Source organism: Sceloporus occidentalis, unplaced genomic scaffold, assembly GCF_023333645.1.
Source record: "Sceloporus occidentalis isolate IW3139 unplaced genomic scaffold, rSceOcc1.0.p SCAF_3, whole genome shotgun sequence".
In the NCBI taxonomy this organism is placed as follows: domain Eukaryota; kingdom Metazoa; phylum Chordata; class Lepidosauria; order Squamata; family Phrynosomatidae; genus Sceloporus; species Sceloporus occidentalis.
The window spans coordinates 2092776-2120718 of record NW_028316983.1 but is presented as its reverse complement, the minus strand read 5'-3'; the positions used below and the strand labels follow the sequence as shown (position 1 = coordinate 2120718).

The window sequence follows — 27943 nt, the reverse complement described above, 5'->3', positions numbered from 1 at the left end:
AAATATAAATACTCCTTCTGGCTTCCTTTTGCTGCTCTTTCTCACTTCCTTCTCCCCTGAGCTGCAAGGAAACTGTTTCTGCTGCAGCCTCTCTGTCAGAAGAACTATCTTTTAGGGCTCCAAAGATGTCCAAGGGCAAGGCGTCCTATGTGCCTTTCCTCCTCTCTCTTTGCAATCTGGTCCTCCGCTCTGCAGGCACAAGTCCTGGGTTCGAGGGCAGGATCACCAACAAAGGCCTGGACTATGGTAGGTGCTTGGGTTGGTTTTGTCACTGCGTCACTTGCGCCTGGAAAAAGGGAGATCTTGTAGCTCTGAGACACTTGCAGAGAAAGGCAGCTGAAATGGCCAAGGGCTGGAGTCACAGGTCTGCAAGGAAGGCTTGTGAGGACTTGTTTTCTGTTGCTCCAGAGAAATAGGGCCCAGAACAATGGGTGCAAGCTGAAGGAAAAGAGATTCCTGTGGCTTCCTGGTCTGATCTTTGGTCTTTGGCCTGGCCCAACATGGTTCTGATTCCATTCTTATCCCCAGCAAGTTACCTGGTGTTTCTTTGTAGCTCTCCAGCAGCAATAAGGATACAGCAGCCCTCTATATCCACGGAGTCTTTATCCATGGACTCAAGCATCCACGGATTAAAAATATTCCTAATATATATATAAATTCCAAAAAGCAAACCTTTTTGCCATTTTATATAAGGGTTGTCTTTTTACAATGCTATTTGTATTTAATGGGATTTGAGCAACCACGGATTTTGGTTTCCATGGGGGATCCTGAAACCAAACCCCAGTGGATATAATGGACCCATTGTCATCATCATCATCATCATCATCCCCCACTGTGTATAATGGGACTTGAGCATCCACGGACTTTGGTATCCACTTGGTTCTGGAACCAAACCCCAGCAGATACCAAGGGCACACTGTAACTGCAAAACCGTGCAAATTGTGGGGAGCATTTTTGCCAAGTTTTGGTGCAACTGCAGCCCAAAAGAGGCCTTTCTGAAAACAAGAAGTGGCTTCTGGGCCACTTCCTTCTGTAGAAAAGGCTTCTTCTGCCTATGAAATGTTCCAGAGGAGCTTACTCTCTAGAGAATTCATAGTTATTTTCAATATTGGGGAGCCAACATGGCATAGTGCTTTGAGCATTGGAGTAGGAGTCTGGAGACCAGGGTCTGAATCCTAGCTCAGCCATGGAAACCCACTGAGTGACCTTGGGCAAGTCACACTCTCTCAGCCTCAGAGGAAGGCAATGGCAAACCTCCTCTGAGCAAATCCTGCCAAGAAACCCCCATGAGAGAGTCGCCTTAAAGTTGCTGTAAGTTAGACATGACTTCCACCTCCCTCCCTACGTATTATTATTATTAACCTTTATTTACTTAGTAATATAAGGTTTGGCATTTAATCATATTTATCTATCTATCTATATTTTAATATATATACACAGATATATAGATAGATAGGATTTTATCACATGGGGACATTTGGAAGTATAAATGGGGATTATCCCACGAAAATCGTGCAATTGCAATAAAGGTTTTTACACGTTGTGTTGAAAAGCAAAGTGCCATTAACCTGTGAATAACCAGGTAATGATTTTCCCATAAATGTTTTGTTGTTGTTTATTCCCTGGTTATTCCTTGTTTATTCCCAGGATAATGACCGATGTGTGTGAAAATCTTAATTGCGATTTAATAGCAATTGTGTGATTTTCATGGGATAAATCCTGTTTAAACTTCCCGGTAGATATAATTATTGAATGTATTTAGTGTACATTATACACTATACACTGAGACCTTGGTATCTGCTGGGGATACCAAAATCCATTATATATAATGGGGTATAAATGAATTTTGGGTTTAGCTTAGGTCCCATGTTCAAGATACATCATTATATGTACTCCAAAATCTGGAGAGAGAAAAATCCAAAATCCCAAACACTTCTGGTCCCAAGCATTTTGTATACCTGTTACCAAAAAGGCAAATTCCTTGCTTCTATCTTGAGATTAATGTCCATCTTGCTTTTTTTCAGCCCGTCAGGAAGGTGTTGCTGTCTTGCAAGAAGAACTGGCCAAGATCCAGCTGCCCGATTTCTCCGGGTCCTTCAGAGTCAAAGCTCTCGGGAAAGTAGATTACAGTTTCTACAGGTGAGAAAGTCCCCAGTTCATCCAGGATCTATCTGCATTGATTACTGACACAACCAATAATGGGATTTATCACACGGGGGGAAATGGGAGGAAAATCAGGGATTTAAACTGTCATTGTCCCGGGAAAGTTGCACGATCGCAGGAAGATTTTCACACACATCATGGTTAAAGAGGACTTGTCAAGGCAATAGCTAGGTAATAACCAGCAACAAATCATTCAGGGGATTTCCCCGTGAACGATTTGTTGCTGGTTATTACCTGGCTATTACCTTGATAAGTCCTCTTTAATTGCGATGTCATGTGAAAGTCTTCACTGCGATCACACGACTTTCTTGGGATAATGACAGTTTAAACCCCCGCTTTCCCCAGCTTTTGTCCGTGTGATAAAGTCCAAACAGAATATTTTAGGAAAACTTAGGGCAGGGGGGCAAGATTGATTATTCTGGATTAAGTTGGTTTTTTGGCAGCCCCTCCCCAAACATAATTGGTTGCATTCAAAATGCACATAAACAAGAAAAAACCCAACCCACATTATTTTCACCATCCGAACAACCCCTTTGAGAAAGGATCACCCACTTGAATGGCTGCTCTGAGAATCCTCCCATCCAGTGCTGGAACTCCAAAGTCACAGCTGAACAGTCTCAGCCTGAATGTCTTCCCTCCATTCATCCTCCATTTTTCTTTCTCTCTTCCCGCAGCTTGAATATTCGCAGTTTCCAGCTGCCAAGCTCAACCATTGCGCCAGTCCCAGGCGTGGGCCTCAAGGTCTCCATCAGCAACGCTTTCGCTGAATTGACGGGCGACTGGAAGGTGAAGAACCGCTGGCTGTGAGTACAGCTTTGATTCTTCTCTTTCTGAAACCTTCCCAGTGGCACGGGTCACATTGATTGATTGATTGATTGATTGATTGATTGATCGATCGCTATGATGCTATTTAACATATACATGACATTTTTGAGAGAGATCATCCATAATGTCGGGGTCCAATTCAGTCACTACGCAGATGATATCCAGCTTTGTTACTCTTTCCCACCTAAACCCAAGGAAGATGTTTTGGTGGTGCAGTGTTAAATGCCTGTACTGCAGCCACTCACTCAAAACCATAAGGTTGCGAGTTCAAGACCAGCAAAAGGGCTCAAGCTCGACTCAGGCTTGCCTCTTTCCGAGGAGGTCGCTAAAATGAGGACCCAGACTGTTGGCAGCAAATTAGCTTACAGTTGTAAACTGCTTAAACACTGCTTAGGCGGTATGAAGCGGTATATAAATGAAGCTTGTTTGTTTGTTTCTAAATTGGTGCCTGCCATCAGTCATGGACTGGATGAAGGTAAATAAATTGAAATGTAGGCTCTGTGCAGACCAGCCTCAAAGGCCAGCTTGGGGGCAGAGTTGGGGTGTAGGGTCCACATGACGCATGCCCTGACTCCGCCCCCAGGGGGCATGACACTGCGCACCACTCCACATGGTGCATGGTGTCACGGTGCTCCTCTAGCACTGTGTCTGCACAACGCAGCCCCAAAGGAGTGCCATAAAGCCACGGCTATCGTGCCCTTTGCAGGGCACAAAAAGGAGTCACTTTTTGCTGCTCCTTTTTGCACCCTGCAAAGGCCAGATTGCGGCCGCAGTGTGCAGTTGCCACAATCCGGTGACAATGGAGGCAGTTGCAGGCCACCCCTTAGAGCCCCTTAATCCAGCCCCTTAATCCAGCCAAGTCATTTGTGCTCCTGGTCAGTCAAAAGGCAGATCGGGGAATAGGGATCGACTTGTATTAGATGGGGTTATCCTCCCCATGAAGGCACAGGTTCTGAGCTTGCTGTGCTCCTGGATTTAATTAATAATAGTAATAATAATTTATTTTTATCCCGCCTCTCCCACAGGATCGAGGGGGCTTACAACATCAGTAAAATACAGTATAAAATACATCATATACTATAAAATACCCATTGTTTCCTCCCTCCCAAAACAATACCATAATAAAATACCAAATATCAAAACAATCTGCAGCAAGGAGATGGGCAATTTGGAGTGTTTTATATAATAATCCATATCCCTGGGAGACCAGGTGGTAATTCAGGGAAGACCTGTTGAAAAAGATCCGTCTTGACAGCCTTTTTAAAGCTGTCAAGACTGGTAATGTTTCGGATCTCTGCCAGCAGGCCGTTCCATAGTTTGGGAGCAGCAGATGAGAAGGTCCTCTGGGTAACTGTGGCCAACCTATTTTTTATTGGTTGCATTAGATTTCCCCCTAGAACCTAAGTGTGCAGGGTGAATTATAGGATTTAGGCCTGAGCCTGGATGCCCAGGTTTCAGATGTGGCCAGGAGTGCATTTGCACAGCTGAAACTAGTCCCCCAACTGTGGCCATTCCTTGGGGGTGGCCAGAGTGACACATGTCTTAGTTATATCCTGGTTGGATTACTATAATGTGCTCTATATATGGGACTGCCTTTGAAGAATGTTCAGAAACTTCATCTGGTTCAAAGAGTTGCAACCCAACCATATTACTATTGGCTGCTGGCTACAGGGAACATACAACTGGCTGACGGTTCATTTCTGGGTACAGTTCAAAGTGCTGGCGGTGACCTATAAAGCCCTATATGACTTGAGTCTAGGTCATTTGAAGGACTACATCCCCCTTTAAGAGTCCCTCAGATCTCTAAGATCTTCAGGAGAGACCCACCACCTTCTCAGGCTTATTTGGTGAGAACAAGGGAGAAGAGGCCTTCTTGGTGGCTGCTCCCAGACTCTGCAACTAGCTTCTGGCCTTACAGGAACATGAACTCCCACGCCACCATCATGGAAAAGTTGTGCCCTTGATGGGAACCCTTACAAGAGAGTCCCAAGTAATTGCTATTATTGTTACCATAAGCTGTTATCGCACAAATCCATTGTGCTACGCTATATCAAACATTAGTCCCTAGACATGGATTCTTTCTCCATGAACTATCCACAACTTGAAAATATTCACACCATGCATAAATTCCAAAAAGCAAACCTTTATTTTGCCATTTTATATAAGGGACACCGTTTTACCATGCCATTATATTTAATGGGATTTGAGCATCCATGGATTTTGGTATCCATAGGGAGTCCTGGGACTAAACCTCAGCGGATACCAAGGGCCCCCTGAATAGCAAATATACTTAAATATCTACCTCCTTTGTGTTTGGTGCTTTGAGGGGAAGACAATGTGTATCTCTAACACAGGCACAAGTAGGCTGTTTCTGTAGGAATACTTCATATTTATATTAAGTAGAGTGCAACATATCTGGCAATGTGAGCTTGTGGTTTAAAACAGAATAGAAAATATGCAGGATGATCTGGAATGTTTAAAAAGTAAAACTTATCTATTGTTGCATTTATTGTCCCTAATGCTGACTCTCATGTGCAAGTGTCCAGAGGCATCCTGAGGCAGAAGACTCATCACGGTCCCTTCCAGGCAAATGGCCATAAAACACTAACTCTTTTTTGGGAGAGTATAAATGGGAAGGAAGTGACCTCGGGAAGTATGAAGCAGAAAAGGCCTGTGGCACATATATTGAAAAACTTGGGCCAGCATCTGCATGACAGAATTAATGTAGCTTGACACTACTTTAACTGGGCTATGGAATTCTGGGATTTTTAGCTTTGTGAGATGTTTAGCCTTCTTCTCAGAGAGCTGTGGTACCCCAACAAGCTACAAATCCCATGATTCCATAGCACTGAGCCATGGTAGTCAAAGTGCATTAATTCTGCCATGTAGATGCAGCTAGAGAGGTGGAAGAAGGCCAACATATCCAACAATTTCAACCATTGCTCCCTCTTTCCATGCTAGAAGAAACAAGTGCAAATCTTTTACTCTTTTATGTCTATTCAGCAAGGACCATGGCTCCTTTGACCTCAAAGTGGAGGGCCTTGACATCTCTGTGGGCTTGAAGCTGGGCAGCGATGCCACCGGGAGACTGACGGCCACCACCTCAGGCTGCGGTGCCCACATTTCTGATGTCCGTGTGCACATTTCCGGACGGTTGAGGTATGTTGACTTTGTTCCCATGGCTTGACTCTATTGAGTTCTGCATAGAAGCTGTAATAACTCATTACAAGCAATGATGCCATGGATGCAGTTGGATGCTTTTGTCCCATCAGAACAGCTGTATCTATATTTTTTGCAAGGTTGTTATGGCAGAATTGGCTTTGCATTGCCATTGTGCAGGGATGTGCATTATGTGGACCCATGTCTATGAATTGCACATTGAGCATACAGACAAATATCACACATAGATGTTTACCATAGATCTTTTATGCAGAGGCACATCAGGCTACACATTTAGTTGCACAATGTCGCAATTTGCTGGGGATAGTAATTTTGTTCTAGAAAGACACAAAGACAGGTCAGCTTTCTTTCTTTCTTTCTTTCTTTCTTAGAAATTTTATTAACATCTAAAAACATACATTAACATAAATTTCAGACAAGTACCTACACAAACAGACACAACAAAAAAAATTACATCAGACATCACATACATATACATATAATATCTTCTAACCTAAGGGTAAACAAAGAGGAGAAATGCCTATGATTAAATACTATTGACTTCCAAGTGACGAATCTAAAGTTTCCTATGTTTTACAATTTTGTTCTTTCATCTACTAATCAATCTGTCTAATTCTTATGCAAAGGTACCATTTAACTAAGGATAGAAACAACAACAATGCAGGCATCTTACTAACATCTCTAATTGTTTTCCTCCTGTTTGGTGCGTAACATCTTGCCTGGCGAAGATGTTATGCTTGTGAGCTTTGAAAGCTTGCAACAAGTATATTGTGTATTTCTGTTGGCCAACAAAGGCATCACTGTTTGGTGGGTTTTTGTTTGAATTACTCAATAGCCAACCCAGCTACCTCTGGATCGTTTCTGACTGTTTGGAAGATTATTTTCTTCTCTGCAATTCATTAAGAAGCTGGTGGATCCACCACATAACCTCGCGAGCATAAATGTGCTCTCTGTCTCCTTGCCAAAGGCACTTGGCCAGTTTTGTGTGTTCTCCCATGCAATGCCACAATTGGCTTTCCTCTCCTCACATGGAGGAATGCATTCATAATGACTTCTTGCAGGGAGGATTTTCTTCTTTTCTTCTGAGATGGGAGTTCCTCCCATTTGGTAATTTCTCTTAATTTCGAATGAAAAGGAAGTGGGGCCAGAATGCATTCATGTGAATTTGCAAGTTCAGTGAATTTATGTGAATTCGAATTGTGTTCGAACTGACTTCCCATTGCCCAAAAATAGCTTGCCTTTGCCCAAATTTGTGTGTGGTAGTCTATCACGCAATAACGTTAAACCCATAATTGCGTTCGGATTGCCATTGGATTATACTTCCAATTCCCCTTGTCTGATAAACTCCATGGTAAGAGGGCTATGCAAGATTTCTTCCCTTGGAAACCACAGTCCCATGCCCCTCGAAGGAGCAGCTTCAACACCGCTTTGCTCCAGTCTAGTTTGATTCAGCCAGCAGCCGACCAATTGCTCTTAATGGGCCTTGTTTTCAAATCAAGTTAGGGAGGAAAAAATGTACCCCTCTCGCCACTTATAAGGTTTATGCTAAAAATCCTCCTCTTCCCTGCTCCTGGAGCAATAGAACAAGGAGCATAATGAGAACACAAGGCCTTCCTTTGAGTCCCATGAAAGCAGAAACATTAATGGGTTTTTCTATGGGGCATTTAATGAGACCCAAAGGACATATCCAGACAGAGTGAAAAGTCCCAGGTTTTGTTTTTTCCAATTTTATGCTGGGTTAAAATAAAAGGACCTGGAAAGCTGAAATAAAGCGTCTCTACAGGGAGGTGACAGAATAAACAAAATGGGTATGGATTGCCAACATAAAATCAGAAAGAGTAGGGACAACATCTGGGACTTTCTGGTCTTTTTAATCAGTCTGGATGTGCCCAAAGAGGGTCAGTTTTATAAACGAAGATGCCAGGTTCTTGTTCTGCCTTACTCTTCACGTTTCATTTATCACCACCATAAAGAAAGGTCCAGGGCCAAGACAAATCACCCTCCAATGAAGATAACTGGCATTCAGGCCATTTAAGGATGGTTCCTAGCCATTGGTATATATGCATACCCTCCACCGCCCCGGATTTGGCAGGGACCTCCCAAACTAATAAACTGGCATCCAACTTTTCCAGCTGCTTTTCCAATGTTCTGGTTTCCCTCTCCTCCTCCCACTTTCCCTTTTCGTTTTCACCTTATTTCCATTGCTGCCAACTGATTTCAATGTGCAAAAATAGTTTTGCATTCAATGAATTCAGTGCAAAAATGAGAAGAGGAGTTGGCCATTCCCAGGATGAACATGCAAAAGCAAACTGCTCAGCCTCTTCTAGCTTGAGTGTCCATCTCCTTCATCTTTTACTTTGGCCATCTTGACCACTTTCTGATGTTGCAACATTTTTTTTTACCTGTGAAATGTTGGATGGTCTGCATCTGCTAAGGTTAACCTTAAGGCACCAGGAAAAGCTGCAGACTTCCCACACTCTAACCCTCTATACACTTGATTACTATTACTAGTACTATTACTAAAGCATGCATCTGAAGAAGTAGACTCAAGTCTACGAAAGCTCATGCTACTAACATCTTTCTTTCAGTGAGGTTCAAAGGTGCTACAAAATCCCTTTACTATTATTGTTGTTGTTATTATCCCACTAACAGCCTACCTTTTCCCTGAAACGGAGGATGCATCCAGACTGTAGAAACAGAATCATAGGACTTTAGCACACTGGGGATAATTATGGCATTAAAGAAAGATTAAAGTGCATTTGAAGCATTCTGCAAATAAAGCAAAAATGCCAAGTAATTGCATGAATGATTACCATAGAATCATAGAATCATAGAGTTGGAAGAGACGGCAAGGACCATCCAGTCCAACCCATTCTTGCCATGCAAGAAATCCAAATCAAAGCATCCCCAACTGATGGCCATCCAGCCTCTGCTTAAAGACCTCCAAGGAGGGAGACTCCACCAAAATCTCCAGGGGAATATAGTCCACTGTCAAACAGTCCTTACTGTCAGGAAGTTCCTCCTAATGTTCAGGTGGAATCTCTTTTCCTGGAGCTTGTATCCATTGCTCTGGGTCATATTCTCTGGAGCAGCAGAAAACAAGCTTGCTCCCTCCTTAATGTGACACCCCTTCAGTTATTTAAACAGGGCTATCATATCACCTCTTAACCTTCTCTTCTCCAGGCTAAACATACCCAGCTCCCTAAGTCTCTCCTCGTAGGGCATGGTTTCCAGACCTTTCACCATTTTATTCGCCCTCCTTTGGACACATGGCTCCAGTTTCTCAATGTCCTTTTTGAATTGTGGTGCCCAGAACTGGACACAATATTATTCCAGGTGGGGCCTGACCAGAGCAGAATACAGTGGCACTATTACTTCCCTTGATCTAGACACTATACTTCTATTGATGCAGCCTCAAATCGCATTGGCCTTGTTAGCTGCCACATCGCACTGTTGACTCATGTTCAACTTACGGTCTACTTGGACTCCCAGATCCCTTTCACATGTACTTTCATTCAGCCAGGTGTCCCCCATAATCCTATATCTGTGCATTTCATTTTTCTGCCCTAAGTGCAGTACCTGACATTTCTCCGTGTTGAATTTCATTTTGTTAGCTTTGGCCCACCTTTCTAGTCTATTCAGGTCATTTTGAATTTTGATCCTGTCCTCTGGAGTATTAGCTATTCCTCCTAATTTGGTGTCATCTGCAAATTTGATGAGTATGGTCACAATTTTGTCCTCCAAGTCATTAATAAAGATGTTGAATAGCACTGGCCCCAGGACAGAGCTCCACTGGACACCCCACTGGTCACTTCTCTCCAGGATGAAAAGGAGCCATGGCTGACCACCCTTTGGGTTTGGCTGGTCAACCAATGACAAATCCATGTAACAGTTACTATGTCTAGCCCACCTTTTATAAGCTTGTTTGCAAGAATGTCATGGGGAACCTTGTCAAAGGCCTTACTGAAATCAAGATATACTATATCCACAGCATTCCCTACCACACACAACTGCGCAAATAAAGTGATATCAGAAATGTATTGTTGCTGAAATCCTGAAAGTAAAAAGATGTGTGTTGATACTTCTTTGTGACCACTTTAATGGTGGTTTTGTGGGACGTCATGTGACTTTTCTGGGGTATTCACAAGATCCCAATAAACTTGTGTGATAAACTCCATAGAGTTGGAAGGGACCACAAGGGCCATCCAGTCCAACTCCATTCTGACATGCAGGAAAACACAATCATAATGCAATTTGACACCACTTTAAGTGCAGTAGCTCCATCCATAGGAATCTTGTGATTTGCAGTTTTACAAGGTCTTTGGCCTTTTCTGCCAAAGAGTGCTGGTGCTTCACCAAACTACAAATCCCAGGATTCTGCGTGATGGAGGAGTTAAAGTGGTGTCAAACTGCATTGTCTCCAAAGTGTAGATACACCCTGAGACTCAAGGAAGCTTACAAAAGATGAAAACAAATACTGTACAGTTAAAACCATGTGCAAACACATGAATAAAATCACAGCAAAAGCTAAGTAACTTTTATTTAATTGCAGTTAAAACCACAGCAGGGAAAAACAACAGCAGTGAAACAGCACAGACTGTGAAATGTGCCCTTGCAGTCAGTTCCTAAAAGCCTAGGGCTGCTTTGAGTCCCTATGTTGGGAGAAAGGTGGGCTAGAAGAAAAGATAATAATAATAATAATAATACAGTGGATCCTTGCCTTACGCGTAAGGCAAATTCTGCCTATGCTCAAGCCCCATTGTAAACAATGGGGCTCATGCATGGCGGTGCGACGGCACGCAGGGCGCAATGGGCGCACGCGCCCATTCAATTGAATGGGATGCGCTGGCCCTTCCGCCCCGCGCGTGCCCCGCGGCTTGAGCGCGTATGCTCAAGCTGCGTAAGGCACGCCCGCGTATGACGTGGGCGTGCTGTAATAATAATAATAATAATAATAATAATAAAAAATAGTGAAATAGGAAAGTTTTTGCTTGCTCATGCAAAAACATGAAGCAGGGCCAAAACCTCAAATCGGGCAAAGACTGGCTTCTTGACATCCACACTTGATTCAGCCTTTCCAACCTACAACCCAAATTTAAAAGACCCAGACCCTTATCGCATTAACTACAATCTGGGAAGGCAAACAGAGAGAAGAACATTTATATGTCTCTGCAGAACACTGAAGCACTTTCGTTCTCTTTCATTTATAATAGTGTGGGAGAGGGTCGTAAAAGTGTCCCTTTTGCCAAGCTGGAAAAATCCATTTGGCAAAAGGGATGGTTTTAGCACCCTCTCCCATGCTTTTACAACTAGGAGAGAATGAAAGTGCTTCGACGTCATGCAGAGACAGAAAGTGAAACGGACTTCTCTCCACTTGCCAGCCTGGTTTGATTTCAATGCAATAAGGTTCTCAGCCTTTTCCCCAGGTTTTTGGTTCTCTCCACCGTGATGATGGGCGGCTGGCTGCCTTCCCTATGCAGTCCCTGTGAGCTTCCAGGGCTGTTGCTGCGGGTGCCAGTTGCTCTGGGGTCAGAATGAGGTATCCATCATTGATAACTTGGTTGGGCACCTTGTTGCAACCTCAACGGTGACAAACAGGCTACAAGTCCCATTGGAAGGCAGCAGCCAGATTGCTGCAGAAGAAAGAACAGGGAATTGGGGCGATTCAGGCCCAGAATACTCCGGGATCAGCCCGAATATTTTGGTCAGTGAAGACAAGCCCTAGGACACCTTAGCTCCATAGTGTGTAGACATGGCTATGTTGAGACAAGGGAAATGGAAGCACATGTCAACTGCACTTCCTCTCTCCTTCCTTCCTTCCTTCCTTCCTTCCTTCCTTCCTTCCTCTACTGATGCCATTTGAGTTTCTTGTGTCTCCAAGAAGGCTAGAAATGCCCTCCTTTTGACAATCACCTGCCCAAACTCTGAGACCCCTCCTGCGTTTCCCTTCCCTCCGCAGTTGGCTGTACAATCTTTTCCACAGAAATATCGAATCAGCATTCAGAAAGACCATGGAAGGCAAGGTAAGGCCATTGTGGGGCTCCTCAGTCTCTTGGGAGTAGGGTTGCCATAAGGCAGGACCTCCAAACTGGGACAAATGTAGGGCTACATTTTCAAATGTAGGACACATTTTTTAAAAATGGAGGACACATGAAAAAATTGATAATTTTTTTAAAATGTTAATATAAATGCATGTTTCTTAGGCATGCTCAAAATGGAGGACATTTTGGCATTATTCCTAGACAGAAGGCTGAAATGTACTTCTCTTTCTGGCCAAACACCCCCCCCCCCAATTCTACAAGAACATTTCCCACTCCCAAGCAGGCATAGCATTTAAAGACCACGGGCAGTCCCTTGTGCCACTGCAAACTACATTTCCCACTCCCAATCAGGCATAGCATTTGCAAGATCACAGGCAGTCCCTTGTGCCATTGAAAACTACATTTCCCACTCCCAAGCCTTCTTAGGAATTCCCCCCTTCCTCCTTTTCCTTGCCCCCTCCAAGCCCCCCAAACCCCTCACCCCCTCTTTTTCCCAGGCATGTCTCAACTTAGGAGGGATTTATGGGACAGATCCAAAGCCTTTTTTCTTTTCTAATGGGGGCAAAGCCTTGAGAAGCCCTGGACCCCTGAGAAGAAGAGGAGGGGGGCTTAGAGAGAGGAAGAAAGAGAAAAAGAAGATGAGGAGGGGGAAGAAAGGAAGAAAAAGGAGAGGAGGAAGAGAAGGGGAAGAGGAGGAGGAGAAAAAAACGGAATAACAAGAAGAAGAGAAGGAGGGGAAAGAGAAAGAGAAAGAGAAAGAGAGAAAGAGAAAGAGGGGAAGAACAAAAAGCATCTTGCCTGCAAAGCCCTCTCCGCTTGGAATTTGGAGCATCATGCCCAAAAAAGGAAGCAGAGGGCTGGCCAATAGAGGCAGGGCAGTGCAGCAGACCCCGCCCCTGCTGGTTTCAGTCCTCCTGCTGCTGCTCCAGGCATGCTTCACAGGCAGCACTCTATAGAAGGCAGGCAGCAGCCCTGGGAGCTCAGAGTTGGGCAGCCTCCCGGGAATGGGGGCGGGGGCGGGGGCGGGGCGGGACCGGGCACGCCCCCCCAGGGGCAGGAAAGTCCCGCCCACCACCGTGAAATGGCAACCCTACTTGGGAGTGGTTTGAATGTTGGGCCAGGACTACTGGATTTATGGTTGTTGTTGTTGGCCTTCATGTCATTTCCGATTTATGGCAACCCTAAGTCATGGGGCTCTATGATTCTGGTATGATTCCATGGCCAAGCTGAGATTCAGATGTTGGTTCAATGTTCATTAGAGTCTATGGTTCCAGCTCCAACATTGACAAAGCCAGCTTCAGCCTTCATGTCTCATTCCAAAAGCCCTGCAGTGTTTCTCTGGATTCAGCAGAACCACTCCTCTTTTTACAAGGGTTGGAGCTGCTTTCTGTGAGCCTGGTCTCGAAATCCGCAGCAATGACCCCAGGCCTTCAATGCTCAGAAGCAATTTGAGCTGGAAAAGATTTGGGCACTTTGCTGTTTTACTGTCCATTTATGCACACCTCTCTGTTTCAAAGGTCTTTGTGACCTTAATTTGGTGGAGCGTGTCCTTCAAAACAATGGGATTTTCTGTTCCCTCAAAGTCAACAAATAGGCAGCCCTCTGCCAAGTTTTTCCAGACAGACGGTCAGCAGTCATGGCTTCATGCCTGCCTGGCACCAGAGGCTGAACCTGAGGGCGGCAGTCAGTGGAGAAAGGGCTGGAGACAATGGCAGAGAGGGACGCCTTGGAAAGTCTGGGTGTCCTTTTTCCACCATGAGAGCCAGCGTGGCTTAGTGGTTCCAGTGTTGGACTACAACCCTGGAGTTCAATTCCCAGCTCAGCCATAAAATCTACTGGATGACCTTGGGCAAGTCACACTCTCTCAGCCTCAGGGAAGGCAATGGGTCCACCCCCAGAACAAATCTTGCCAAGAAAACTCCATAATAGGTTCACCTTAGGGGCACCACTGAAGGCACACAACAACAACAAGTGGATGGTTATGGTTCCTGGAGCAGAGTGACTGAAGCAAATCTGATAGAAACAGTATTACACTGGTTTGAAAATAGGCAATAAACTTTGGCTTCTCCATTTGGAGTTACAAAGTGTGCATGTGCACACACAACACTTTAAACCATATTCGCATCTATGTAATATGAAGCCACAGGAACCCACAGATGGAAGAGTCATTTAGGCCCAGTACAGAAGACTGGCACTTTGGGTTGACATGGGCGGAGCCACGGCGCACCATCTGCACGATGGATGCTGTGACTCTGCCTCCATTGCGCCATGATGCCATGCCCTTCTAGACGGTGCACAGCATCATGGCACGACTCCAGCGCAGCACCCAAACAGCGCAGCGCGGAAGAGGTGTCATCATGCCGCCCCTTCCAAGAAGCTAAAAAGAAGCCCCTTCTTGTGGCTTCTTTTTGTTCCCTGCGGAGGCCATGCGGAGGCATGTGCCGCGGCCCCAATCCAGGAAAAAAGGGGCAGCATCCCACTGCCCATCTGTTCAGCCCCTTAATGTCTCAGGAAGGTCTCTATGGTCTAAAACACACTGCAGGAATAATCCAGTTTCAGAGCGCTTTTGCTGCCCTGGCTCAATGCTATGGGGTTCTGAGAACTTATCTATCAGAGAGAACTCTAGTGCTGCAATAAACTACAATTCCCTGTATTGCCTAGCACTGAGCCAGGGCAGTTAAAGTGGTCTCAAACGGGATTATTTCTGTCGTGGAGATTTGAACACTGGTCTCTTAGGCCAGCACTCTGACCACCACACCAGGCGGGTTCTCTAAACTAATCATACTGAAGATCAATGTTTATCAGCTGTATGCTTCCATTGTGCGCAAACCAAGGTGGGATTGGAGCCTAGAGCTCTTCTCCATCTTACACTTTATATAACTTCCCCATAGCTCCCTTTCTGAAGCAGAAAAACAGCGGCCCAAATGCTGTTGCTAGTCTGAACTACTGTAGACCCACTGGATCAATGTGATTTATCTATATGTTGATTTGTCATTCGAGAAGAGCTTCAAAGTTTCTAGTAGGAGCTTACCAAGGGTGCAGCTACACTGTAGAGATAAAGTTGGCTCTCCTTATCTGCATATTTTTTATCCACAGATTGAAGCATCCATGGCTTGAAAATATTCCAAAAAAGTATAAATGCCAAATAGCAAACTTTGATTTTCCATTTGTCATTTGGCGGGGATGCTTTGATTGAGAGTTCCTGCATGGCAGAATGGGGTTGGAGTGGATGGCCCTTTCTGGGGGTCTCTCCCAACTCTATGATTCTATTCTATTCTGTTTTATATAAGGGGCACCATTTTACTGTGCCATTGTATTTAATGGGATTTGAGCATCCACAGATTTTGTTATCCGCAGGGGATGCTGGAACCAAACCCCAGCGGTTAAGAAGGACCCACTGTAATGCAGTTTGACATCACTTTAAGTGTTGTAGCTCCATCCTTTGGTGTCCAGGGATTCGTAGTTTTACATATTCTGTGGATTCTGTACAATTCCAAGGAGCCATGACAGGTAAAGTGGTGTCAAACTGCATTATTTCTACAGTGTAGATGCACCCAAAGAAGGATCAAATTGTCGTTGCTGTTGTTGTTATATTTGTTTATAGCCTGATTTTTCTCCTGATTTTTCTCCTGTTACCAAGATTAAAACAGAAACAGCTTTAAAAACCCACATCATGCCAAGGTAACATATATTTATATATATTTTACATAATAAGATATTAATTCAGAACATAAATGTAATTAATCCAGATATGAAAACGAGGCTCTAAATAGGAGGCACAGCTGTGAGGCTCCTTTCAGGTAGGAGTTTATTCTGCCTGTTTCAATGTCTGTCTTCTCTTGCAGATCTGTGAAGAGGTGAACAGTGCTGTCAGCTCCCAGCTGGAGCCTTTTCTGCAGACCTTACCAGGTAAAGAGAAACATCCCTGAGGACAGGTTCCCAAGGGCCCACATGTTGCCCAGCCTTGCACCAGAGCTTCTTCTGCATGCTTGCTTCTGGAAAGTCCAAAAGCATCGTTTTTCCTTTGTCAAATATCGCTTTGCCTTCTTCTTTGCTTGCTAAGTCACAGCACGAATTGACAAGATCTCCGGAATCGATTACTCTCTGGTTGAGCCTCCAGTTGCAACAAATGATTCGGTGGACCTGAAACTGAAGGTAAGATAAAGGAGGGATCCAGGAGATGAAGTGTTGCAAGTGTTGACTGGCCTCTTCTCTTAGAAACCTCTGGCAGATGTTGGCCATAGAGTCACAATGGAGAACCTAGAGATTCTTAGAGAGAACACATTAATCAAACCTGTGAATAATCAAATCCGCAAAAGTCAAATCTGAAAGTGTGGAGAGCCAATTGTAATCTGTTTCTGTTCCATGCCTCAGTTCATGGGGAGAGGCAGGTAATAATAATAATAATAATAATACAGTGTGTCCTCGCCTTACGCGGGGGATCCATTCCGGATCCCTCCGCGTAAGGCGAATTCCGCCTATGCTCGAGCCCCATTGGAAACAATGGGGCTCGTGCGCAGCGGCGCAGGCACGCGCGGGGCAGAACAGGCGTGCGCGCCCATTCAATTGAATGGGACGCACCGCCCCGCGCACGCGCCGCGGCTTCAGCACATATGCTCAAGTCCGCGTATGGCGCGCCCGCTTATGGCGCGGGCGCACTGTAATAATAATAATAATAATAATAATAATAATAATAATACAGTGGGCCCTTCCCTTACGCAGGGAATCCATTCCGGACCCCCCTCCCTCACATAATGGAACTCCTGCACACGCCATGAGCACATGCCCCATTACTTCTTTTGGGGCATGCCATGGCTTTTTCTGGTGTGGCTTACGGCGTATGCTGAAAGCCACATATGTTGTGCCCGTGTATGTTGCAGGTGCACTGTAATAATAATAATAATAATAATAATAGAAAAGTGATGAGGTCAAGCATGATCAAAATTCATGCAATATTAGCATGTGAAGGGGGGGAAAGGGGTGAAGCCAATTGGGTTGTGAGAGTGTTGGCATCTTTCATGCGTGTCTTCCTTCCTTTTCTTGTTTTGTTGTTCCCCAGGGTGAATTCTTTTCCATGGCCCATCGCTCTCCTCCTCCTTTCCCACCGCCTGCCTTGGATTTCCCCCTGGATCATGACCGCATGGTGTATTTTGGCCTCTCTACGTACTTCTTCAACACAGCTGGCGATGTCTACTACAGGGCTGGAGCGATGGACTTCACCATCACCGATGGCATGGTAAAAGAGGGGAGGGAGCCAGGGCTGGGAAGGGGCACCATCCCACATCATCCTGGCGCAATGGAGTTCTCCTTCTCTGGACTTCTCACGGGACGTAACTCATCCTGTCTTCTCAGAAAATAGTGATGTTTAACATTAAAAATGATTAGTAATCACATGAAAATAATCCTGGAGCATCTCTAGACATGCACTAGCCATCTTTCAAACCCCAATGTTCACATGTCCTAGCTTTGAAAGAATGTAAAAGAAGAAGAAACCTTGAAGAACTCATTGGAGGTCTTTTCCCTTCCTTTCATCGGTTTTTCATGTCATATGGAATCATTCCCTAGATGCCTCTTTTCCTTCTCCTTCTAGATTCCCAAGGAGTTCAAAATCCGTCTGAACACTACTTCCTTTGGAGCCTTCATTCCACAGGTGAGGAAACCTTGGCCTCCATCTACTTTCATTCGAGATTTTAGGGTCCAGATCCAAGGATTGTGGTGACTGGATGTCCTTCTTCCCCATCCTCTCCTGGGCTCTTAATGGACATTACTTGTCCTGGAGCCGGACTGATATCAGCATTCTCCTAAAGCTTTGGTATTTCAGGATATATACATATCAGGAGAAGAAGCAAGTGGCTTCATAAACTTCATAAGTTTGGTATTTCAGGATATGTTCATGTCAGAAGAAGAGGCAAGTGGCTACATCAACTTCACAAGTTTGGTATTTTAGAATAAGCAATGGGGTGCTTGCTTGCGGTGCAGTGTGGTGTGAGCGCCATGGGGCGCGCACCATTTGCTTAATTGCTGCGCGGCTTCAGTGTACACTTGAAGGCGTGTATGCCGTGGGCACACTGTATAGACTTTACATTCTTTCTCTATTAAGGCACATGATTTCTATAATGTTTTATACTTATATTGTTATAATACTCATATCATTATATGCTTGAGACCTTTATTTTTTGCCCAATACGGAGTACACCAAACATAAATATTTCCATTAAGTCAGTATAATCGTAACTATCTATTCTAAAAGGATAACTGAGATCCAGCCTGGTGTAGTGGTTTGAAAGCTGGACTATGCTTCTAGGGACCAGAGTTCGAGTTCCCAAATTCACCTTCCATCTTGCAGTGCACAACCGCTTCCAACTCTGGCTTAACCCATTTCACTCTAAACAGCTGATCTTCAGGGGCTGAAATTGCCAAAATATAGCAGGTAGTTTAATGCGTCTATGTTGTTTATTATATCCTATGTGGAGATTGCCAGATGAAGGGAGAAAAATCCTTGATGGAGACCTGGCAAGATGGAATCTGAGCAGATGCTTTCTTAGGGGAACTGGCATGTAAACTCCAAACGGCCGAAGGCTTAGGAAGGAAGAAATATTTTCAGATACCTGGCGAGCTTCTATTTTATTCATAAACAAGGATCCTTTGCCATCTGTTCCAGCAGATCATTGCATTAAGTACCAGGAAAAATGCTCTTTTGAGCAGTTTTAATTTGACCGGCTGCATATGGAGGAAATACTTGGTATTTTTCATTGGCTTGAAAATGACTCTTTGCGGTTATTATGATCAGGATGTGACTTTGAAGGATTTAGACCTGCAAATTAATTGCTAATGTCCACCTACTGTTTGTAAATTGGTTTATTTCTCTTCCTTTTTTCACTCCCCCCCTTTTCTTTTATTGTCATTTTGAAAAAAAATTAAGCACGGAGAGAAAATGGTTCCCAGAGGTCTCTAAAATTTTGGAAAGGTTAGGCTAATGGATAGACCAGGATAAGCATTTTAAAATCAAGGAAGAAATATTTCTCAGAGGGTGCATCTACACTGCAGAAATAATGCAGTTTGACCCCACTTTAGCTCCCATGGCTCCATCCTACAGAATCCTGGGATTTGTAGTTTTGTGAGGCACCAGTATTCTTGGGCCTCACAAAGGCTACAGGCTTTGTAAAACTACAAATCCCAGGATTCCCTAGGATAGAGCTACAGCATTCAAAGTGAAGTCAAACTGCATTATTTCTACAGTACCGATGCACCCATGAAGTCGGGGCTTCAAGACGATAAAGGTCCAGATCCTATTGGTTACTCCCAGCTAGTGTAGACCCATTGAATTGCATGCTGAATGCTGAATCGAGATATCTATCTATCTATCTATCTATCTATCTATCTATCTATCTATCTATCATTCATGGCTTCAATGATTCTCATCTAAATAGATGTATGAGGGATGACTTAGGGAGCTGGGTATGTTTAGCTGGGAGAAGAAAAGACTGGGAGATGGTATGATGTCCATCTTTAAATATATGAGGCATGTCATCAGTAGGGGATGGAACAAGTTTGGTTTCTGCTGCTCCAGAGATTAGAACTCAAGCCAATGGGTACAAGATTAGAGATTCCACCAGAACCTTAGGAAGAACTTTTTTTGCCATGAGAAATGTTAGACGCCTGGTGACGAACCTATGGCACCCGTGACACAAGTGGCATGCGGAGCCCTCCCTGTGGGCACCCACTCTGTGGGACTCACCTGCCTGCTTTCCGAGGGCCCAGAAAGGCAGAGAAGCCTTGCCAGGACACCAAAAGCTAATTCAGGACCTGCTGGCTGCCTCTGTCCCACATTCTCAGCAGCCACTGGTCAGTCAATGGTCAGTCAGTCCTCCTTCCCAGTTGATTGACGGCTCCCTCTGACCAGTGTCTGTCTGTCCCACCTTTTCCACATTCTCAGCAGCCACTGGTAAGAGGGAGCCGTCAATGATGATGATGATGATGATGATGATGATGATGATGATGATGATGATGATTTCAGCATCTGTTGTTGTTATGTGCCTCCAAGTCACTTCTGACTTATGGTGACCCTAAGGTGAAACTATCATGGGGTTTTCTTAGCAAGTTTCATCAGAGGGGGGTTACTATTGCTAGCCTGAAGCTGAGAAAGTGTGCCGTGGGTTTTTCCACCAGGATAGCCCCCTCGGAAGCTGGAAGACCTGCCCCTGGAAGTCTCCCCCCCCCCCAGCAGTGGGTGACACCCAGTGCAGGAATGCCACTGAGTTTGGGCACTCAGTCACATATGGTGGGGTATGTTTAGCCTGGAAAAGAGATGGTTAAGAGGAGATATGATGACCCTATTTAGGTATTTGAAGGGGTGTTACTTTGAGGATGAAGCAAGCTTGTTTTCTGCTGCTTCAGAAAATAGGATCCAGGGCAGTGGCTGCAAGCTCCAGGAAAAGAGATTCCACCTCAATATAAGGAGGAATGTCCTGACAGTAAGTGTTGTTTGACAGTGGAAGACTTTCCCTTGGAGAGTAGTAGAGTCTGCTTCTTTGGAGGTCTTTAAGCAGAGGCTGGAAGGCCATCTTCTGTTGGGGATGCTTTGATTGAGAGTTTCTGCATGGCAGAAGGGGGTTGGAGATGGGTGGCCCTTGGGGTCTCTTCCAACTCTAGGATTTTTTAAAAGGTTCACCATCACTGGAGTAGATTGTCTCAAAGGGTGGTGGACTCATCATGTTTGGCGATCTTCAAAGCAGAGGTTGGATGGGCACCTCTCAGGAGTGCTTTTGTTGTGCATTTCTGCATGGCAGGGGTTGAACCAAATGGTCTTTGCATCCCCTTCCAACTCTCAGATTCTGTGATTCTAGTAGAGCAGGGGTAGGCAACCTACGGCCTGTGGGCCGGATCCGGCCTGGCGAGGACTGCCGCCGATTGCCGCCAGGGCCTTTGGCCTCTCACGCAAGGGCATGGGACCTTTGGCCTATCAGGAGGAGGCAGGCAAGCAGTGGGCAAGGGGGGCAATTGTCTCTAGAAGCCTCAGAAACATGCATTTATATTAACATTTTTTTAAAAATCAGCAAATTTTCCTGTGTGTCCTCCATTTTTTAAAAAAAATGTCCTCAATTTGAAAATTTTGTCCTACATTTGTCCTGATATATATATATATATATATATATATATATATATATATATATATATTTAATTATTTATTTTTTGGCTTCGGCCCCCCAGTTGTCTGAGGGACAGCAACCCGGCCCCCGGGTCAAAAAGGTTGCCTACCCCTGTAGTAGAGACTAGAAATAGGATGAGGATCAGACTCATCTGGCTATGCAAACGTGTCTTCTTTGCTCTTCTTCACTCCCAGTTGGAAAAACTGTACCCCAACATGCTAATGGTCCTCAAGGTTTCCCCTTCCTCTGCCCCAGCGCTGACCATTGCACCTGAAGCCCTGTCACTGAGTCCTGAGGTTGATGTCCAGGCCTTTGCGGTTCTCCCCAACTCTACTCTGGCTCCTCTATTTGTGATCGGTGCGGTAAGTTCAGTCCATGCATCTCAGCCAAAAGTTAACAGCATTTTCAGTTTGTGATTGTAAAAGCTGTGTCTGTGTTTGCAAAACAGCTCCAATGTTTGTCTCTTTCCTTCCAGTCAACCACCGTTTCAGCCAAAGTTACTGTCAGCTCCACCAAAATCTTTGGCTCCCTGAAACTGGGAAGGTGAGTGCAGGCATGATCCACATTGGAAATGTGCTATATTCACTCACACAAAAGGAAATAAGTCTTTGCCTTCCTGATCAGAGGCACCAAATATCAATAGCTGGACATTACTGCAAAAATACACTGGGTTTCATGCTTGTTTACACAGGACCTGTGATGATGTTGATGATGATGACGATGACAATATTTATTTTTATCCCGTTGTTAATAATAATAATAATAATAATAATACATTATTTTTATTGTCCTCTCCCACAGGATCGAGGTGGCTTGCAATAAAATGCAATATAAAATATATCATGCATTATAAGATACATCCCATTATTCCCTTCCTCCCGAAATTGAGACCCAAAGCGGCTTAGGGTCTAAAAACACAGCGCAATTACAAACTTACAGAAGTGACAGTTAAAATGGAATTAAACTGTTACAATATTAAAACAGATCATTTCTTTAAAAATAGAAAACAGTTAAAAAAGATAAAGGGAAGGCAATTAGGGATGTACTTCCTCACTAATTTCTTCGTGGTGTAAGCAATGAGTAATTTTACTCATTTTCTTCCCACTATGAGGAAATCTTTCAAAAGTTTTGTGAAAGCTATTTGCAATTCAAGACGTATTCAGCACAAAATTCAGAGATAATTGTTTTGTACCGGAAACAGCATTCGCTGTACAGGAAATAATCTTTATTTCTACATCATTTTAAATGCAGAAAATGTTTCATGTTCCAACCGACTATGTCTGGATTTTGCGCTAAATAAATCCCAAACTGTGAAGATTATGGTCAGTCCAGGATTCTTCTTGTCAGGGTTTCTTGACACATGAAAAACATTTTTTGGCATATGTGTGTGTGTGTGTGTGTGTGTGTGTGTGTGTGTGTGTGAATATTTCCATCCCTACCTGTGAACTAACAGTTTTAAAACACTATAGGTTTGTTTAGTTATTATTTTCTATTGTATTTCCTCTATAAAGGACTCCAAGGCTGTCAGCCAAAGGTAGCAGAGGCAAAAATGGAGGCAAAAATACCATGATCCACTATTACATTATAGCTGTCTCAGCTTCTCTTCTACAATTGATATTTCCATATTTCCATATATATATATATATATATATATATATATGATGTACTTATTTTCTTGTAGGTTGCAGCTGTCCTTGAAGCATTCAGACGTTGGACCTTTCTCAGTAAGACCTTTTGATTATCTTGAACTGTATGATCCCAGAGGGCTAGAATTCAAAGCCATGTTGGTTTGCAATATCTGTCTGCAAAGGGATCTTGCAGCACCTTTGTGCAAAGGATTTGTTACATAAGTTTTGGTAGACTTGGTCCACTTCCTCAGATGCATGGAGCAAAGTGCTGCCCAGGAGGGACTTTCATAGACTGTAGGGATACCCATGCAAAAATACAGACATTGGGGATCTGGTGATGATGTGGCATGTTCAGTTTTATTTCTGGTCTTTGAGGAGCAAGGGCAGGAGGGAAAATGTTGCCTGGGGCCAGTTTATCACGTCTCCTTTTTGGTTCCCAGCCATGCTCCAAAACTCCAAAACAGATTGAAACAAAATACAGTTAAAAGATTAATGCCACATGACAGTAAACAATGCCTAGGACATGCAGCAATGGACGAAAGCTACGGGAAAAGAGATTCAACCTACAGATTAGGAGGAACTTCCTAACAGTAAGAAATGAAATACGCTGCCTTGGAGAGTGGTGGAGTCTCCTTCTTTGGAGGTTTTATAAAGCAAGGCTGGAGGGTCATCTGCCGGGGATGCTTTGATGGAGAGTTCCTGCATGGCAGGGGATGGGACTAGATGGTCCTTGAAGTCTCCTCCAGTTTTAGGATTCTATGGAGTTTATCACACAAAGGAGATCGGGGGTTTATCCCATGAACATCCCAGAAAAACAGCATATTTACGTGAAATTACACGAAACCTGCCATTAAAGTGGTCACAAAGAAGCATTAATGCGCATTTTTTTACTCTCAGGATTTCAGTGAAAACGCATTTCCGATATCACTGTATTTGCACAATTGTGTGTGATAATTGTTTGTGCAATTACTTGCCATTTTCACTTTATTAGCGTGATGCTTTAAATGTGCATTATTCTCTCTTTAATGCCGAAATTGGCCCAGTGGGATAAACTCCTATGATGGTTTGTAGAAAGAACTGTGGTTATGATGAAATGTGAACAAAGTCCTTCCTTGTCCTTTTTTGCCACTTGGATTTGTGAGGATGGGGTCTGAATGGGTGGTTTTTAAACGTGTCAAATTGGGACCTGAGAGACCTAAGAAATAGGTGTTATATAATGCTAGTCTTCTTGGTTTCAATGTCAATATGAGCTTGATCCACAACCAGAATTCAGAAGTCAAAGTGAAAAAACCCCATTTCGCAGCGTGAAATGATCCATTCATTTCAGAGGGAAAACAGACAGGTCCTGGTAAAAAGCCAAGAAAATACCGTATATACCCGACTATAAATCAGCCTTATATATAAGTCGAAGACATGTTTTGGGGCCAAAATTAATGGATTTTGATATGACCTGTGGATAAATCGAGGCTAAAACTTATTGACATATAATAAAGGATGTAAAGGACGGAGCAAAGGAAAACAATGCCAACGGACTTACAAAATCCCAGCAGGGATAACTATTAGTGCATATACTAAAGGCTGGATGGATGAGTGAGTAGAAGCGGTCAGTGCTTCCAGGGCAGATTAAACTCTTGCCTTTCACCAGGGGATATGTGTGTGTGTGTGTGTGTGTGTGTGTGTGTGTGTGTGTGTGTGTGTGTTAAAAGGCAGTACTTATATTGATCCATGGATAAACTGACCCAGATTATTTGGGCCAATTTTTGAACCTAAATTTCTAGACTTATACATGAGAATATACAGTAGCTGAAGACTATATGTTTGCTTTGTGTGTGTTGTGTACCTTCAAGTCATTTTTGACTTATGGTGACCCCAAGACAAAGCTATTATGGAGTTTTCTTGGCAAGATTTGTTCAGAGGAGGTTTTCCATTGCCTTCCTCTGAGGCTGAGAGAGTGTGACTTACCCGAGGTCACCCAATGGGTTTCCATGGCTGAGCTGGGATTCAAACCCTGGTCTCCCAGTATGCTATCCAACACTCAAACCATTATGCTATGCTGGCTGTCTACTTGCATGATTTTTATTCTTTTACATTCTTTTAAGTTGTTTGTATTGATTTTGCTTGTTCATCTGCCTGAGATCTTTTGATACAGTCGGTCCTCCTTATCCACAGATGTTTTTAACCCACAGATTCAAGTATCCATGGCTTGAAAATATTTTTTTAAAAGTATAAATTCCAAATAGCAAGCTTTGATTTTCCATTTTATATAAGGGACACCATTTTAGTATGCCATTGTATTTAATGGGACTTGAGCATCCATGGATTTTGTGATCCACGAAGGGTCCTGGAACCAAACCCCAGCGGAGAACAAGGACCCACTGTATTGTGTTTGATGGGAATATTTCAATAAATAAAAGGATACAAAAATGTAGGGTGAGGGGTATGAAGGATTCGTAATGCCCCTCTCAAACTTTTATTCTCATTTGCCCAATTCTCTCTCAATGCCCAGGTACAATTAATGCAAACCCTCATGAACTATTACGCTGCAAGCATCCTTCTCCCTCAGATGAACGGTAAGACTTGCAATGCAAAGCGCTTTATTAAAACCCGTATCTCCTCCCAACAGCTCTCCAAAGCACACCACTGTTTATGCTTGTTGCATAGTTTCCCAGAAGGTCTCTGGCCAAAGTATGGAGCCAAATGTCACTGCTTTAGTTATCTTTAAAAAATTAAAATCGTATATCTTGTTCTCTGTCTAATGATCTCGGAGCAGCATATAATAAAATCATCTTGCTACTTTAAAGCAGCGTAAACAATAAAGCAATTTTAAAAGGCAAAAAACCCCATATTAATTAAAACGTATAGGAGACATGACTAAGGATGCAATACAGTCTCCCCTTGGAACTCGCAGGGGATCCGTTCTGGACCCTCCCAGGAGTTCAAAATCTCCCACATAACCAAGCCCTATAGGCTTGAATGGGGTGTGTGCATGCAGTACATGTGCTGCGGGCGCACACCCCATTAAGGTTAATAGTAGTCGCCCCTTCGCAAATTTCCAAGTCCTCAGATTTCAAGTCCCCAGACTTGGAAGGGCAACTGTATATGCTCTTTGATGACAGAAGGAGATACTCCATTTGCATCTGAAAGGAAGATAGGAAGATGGCAGGAAGGAAAGGCTGAAGCAGAGGCTTTAAAGGAGAAGACAAAGAGAGGAACAGAAGAGATGCTTAATTTTTTGTGGGTTTTTCAGGCTATGTGGCCATGTTCTAGAAGAGTTTATGGATGGCATTTCTCTGAAGATGCTACACATCCCTTGCATTAAAGGGCAGTGAGGTGCAGTATAATGCACAGGTGTGTATCCAGATGCTCATCCATGTTCAATGGCTTGAGTGTCTGCCTGTGCAATGGCACTGCATGCAATCAGCTCCACGTCTGCAGCCTTGAACTGAATGCATCTGATGAACATGTCCAGCTGCTTCCATAGGCAAACTTACACCTATAGAATCATAGAATCCTGATTCTACAGGTGTAAGTTCCCTTATGGAAGCTCTATGAAAGCTTGCACCTGTGTAAGAAACCCACAAGATTCTAGCTGTACAAATTTGTTTCCTATGCATGCTATGATTAGAGTGTAGAATTTGGTCTGTCTTATTGCAGAACTTGGGCTAGAGGTTAATAAAGCCCTGGAGGGAATTAAGAAAAGTCCAGATCTGTGTTGGAAACTGTCATTTCTGACTCTGGTGCTGCTCTCCATAAATCCATTGAATTTTGCTTTCAGCACGCCTGGCCGAGGGGTTCCCCCTTCCTCTCCCGGACCACCTGCAGCTTTCCAGTCTTGTCCTCCAGCCTCACAAGGTGGGTGCGATTTCAGGGGGCACCTTTGCCCACAAAACTGCTGTTGGTCCATGAAATTTCCCTAACACTCTTGCTAAGAATAAAATGCAAGAAAATGCCCTGAAAAATCATTGCAAAACATTAAAGCATCACTACAAAGCATGCTGGGAGGAGGAGAAAGACTTCAAATGCATGTGATGAGAGTTGATGACTTAGTGCTTTGGCTTCAGTGGAAATCATGGAGCCCTTTGCGAAATCTGCAGCTGGGCAATACTTTCACGGGGGCCACTGAAAAGGCCACAAATCTGGGCAAACTGTTCAGTTCTTTAGAACTCTTCATCAGGTTAGAGGTACAAATCCTTAGCAGATCCCTACAGAATTTCCTACTCTTTGGAGCAGCCCAGAAATCAACCAGTTGTTGTAGCCATGAGATCTGTCCTTAAATTAAGGGTCACTCTAGATAGTTTGTACAAATTTATTTTAAGATGAGATGCTCCCCAAGATGTTTGTTTCTCACAGAACATGATTTTCCTCACTTACGCATCTTGTATTTAGTGTGTTTCGTTTTGTGAGCAGTAGGGTGAGCATTAATGCAAGATGTCAACTGATAAATGTTAACAAACCCATAATTTTATTAACATGAATGTTAATGAGCAAGAAGGAGTTTGATTTTCTTCCCTTGGGCACATCTACACTGTAGAAATAATGCAGTTAGTGAATCAGAAACAGAAGGTGCGCAACCACCCATCCCAAATCACCAACAACAACCCCCAAGGAAAATAAAACAGACTTAGGGTGCCTCTACACTGTAGAAATAATATAGCTTCATCCTATGGAATCCTGGGATTTGTGGTTTTACAAGGCCTTTAGCTTTCTTTGCCAAAGAGTGCTGGTGCCTCACCAAACTACAAATCCCAGGATTTGTATGGAGCCATGGCAGTTAAAGTGGTGTCGATCTACATTATTTTTACAGTGTAGATGTACCCCTTGTTGCCAATGGAGATGTATCTAACCTTTTGCCTTTCACATTATCCCTACAGGACTTCCTACTCTTTGGAGCAGATGTTCAGTATAGCTAGCATCAAAGATGGAGAAGACTGAAAGAGAGAATGGCCAAATGAGAAAG

At 43.7% G+C, this 27943-nt stretch overlaps 1 protein-coding gene across 1 annotated transcript; it reads left to right on the top strand.

The window, feature by feature from the left end:
* The first annotated feature begins 45 nt into the window (after nt 1–45).
* LOC149315415 (bactericidal permeability-increasing protein-like) lies at nt 46–27943 on the top strand. Its single transcript, XM_089513423.1, has 15 exons — nt 46–246; nt 2025–2139; nt 2838–2966; nt 5992–6147; nt 12128–12191; nt 16055–16118; nt 16273–16364; nt 17269–17445; nt 17800–17859; nt 21553–21720; nt 21834–21901; nt 23040–23082; nt 25493–25556; nt 26762–26838; nt 27858–27943. The coding sequence occupies exons 1-15, from the start codon at nt 126–128 to the stop codon at nt 27894–27896; spliced, it is 1437 nt and encodes a 478-aa protein (XP_089369549.1). The 5' UTR covers nt 46–125; the 3' UTR covers nt 27897–27943.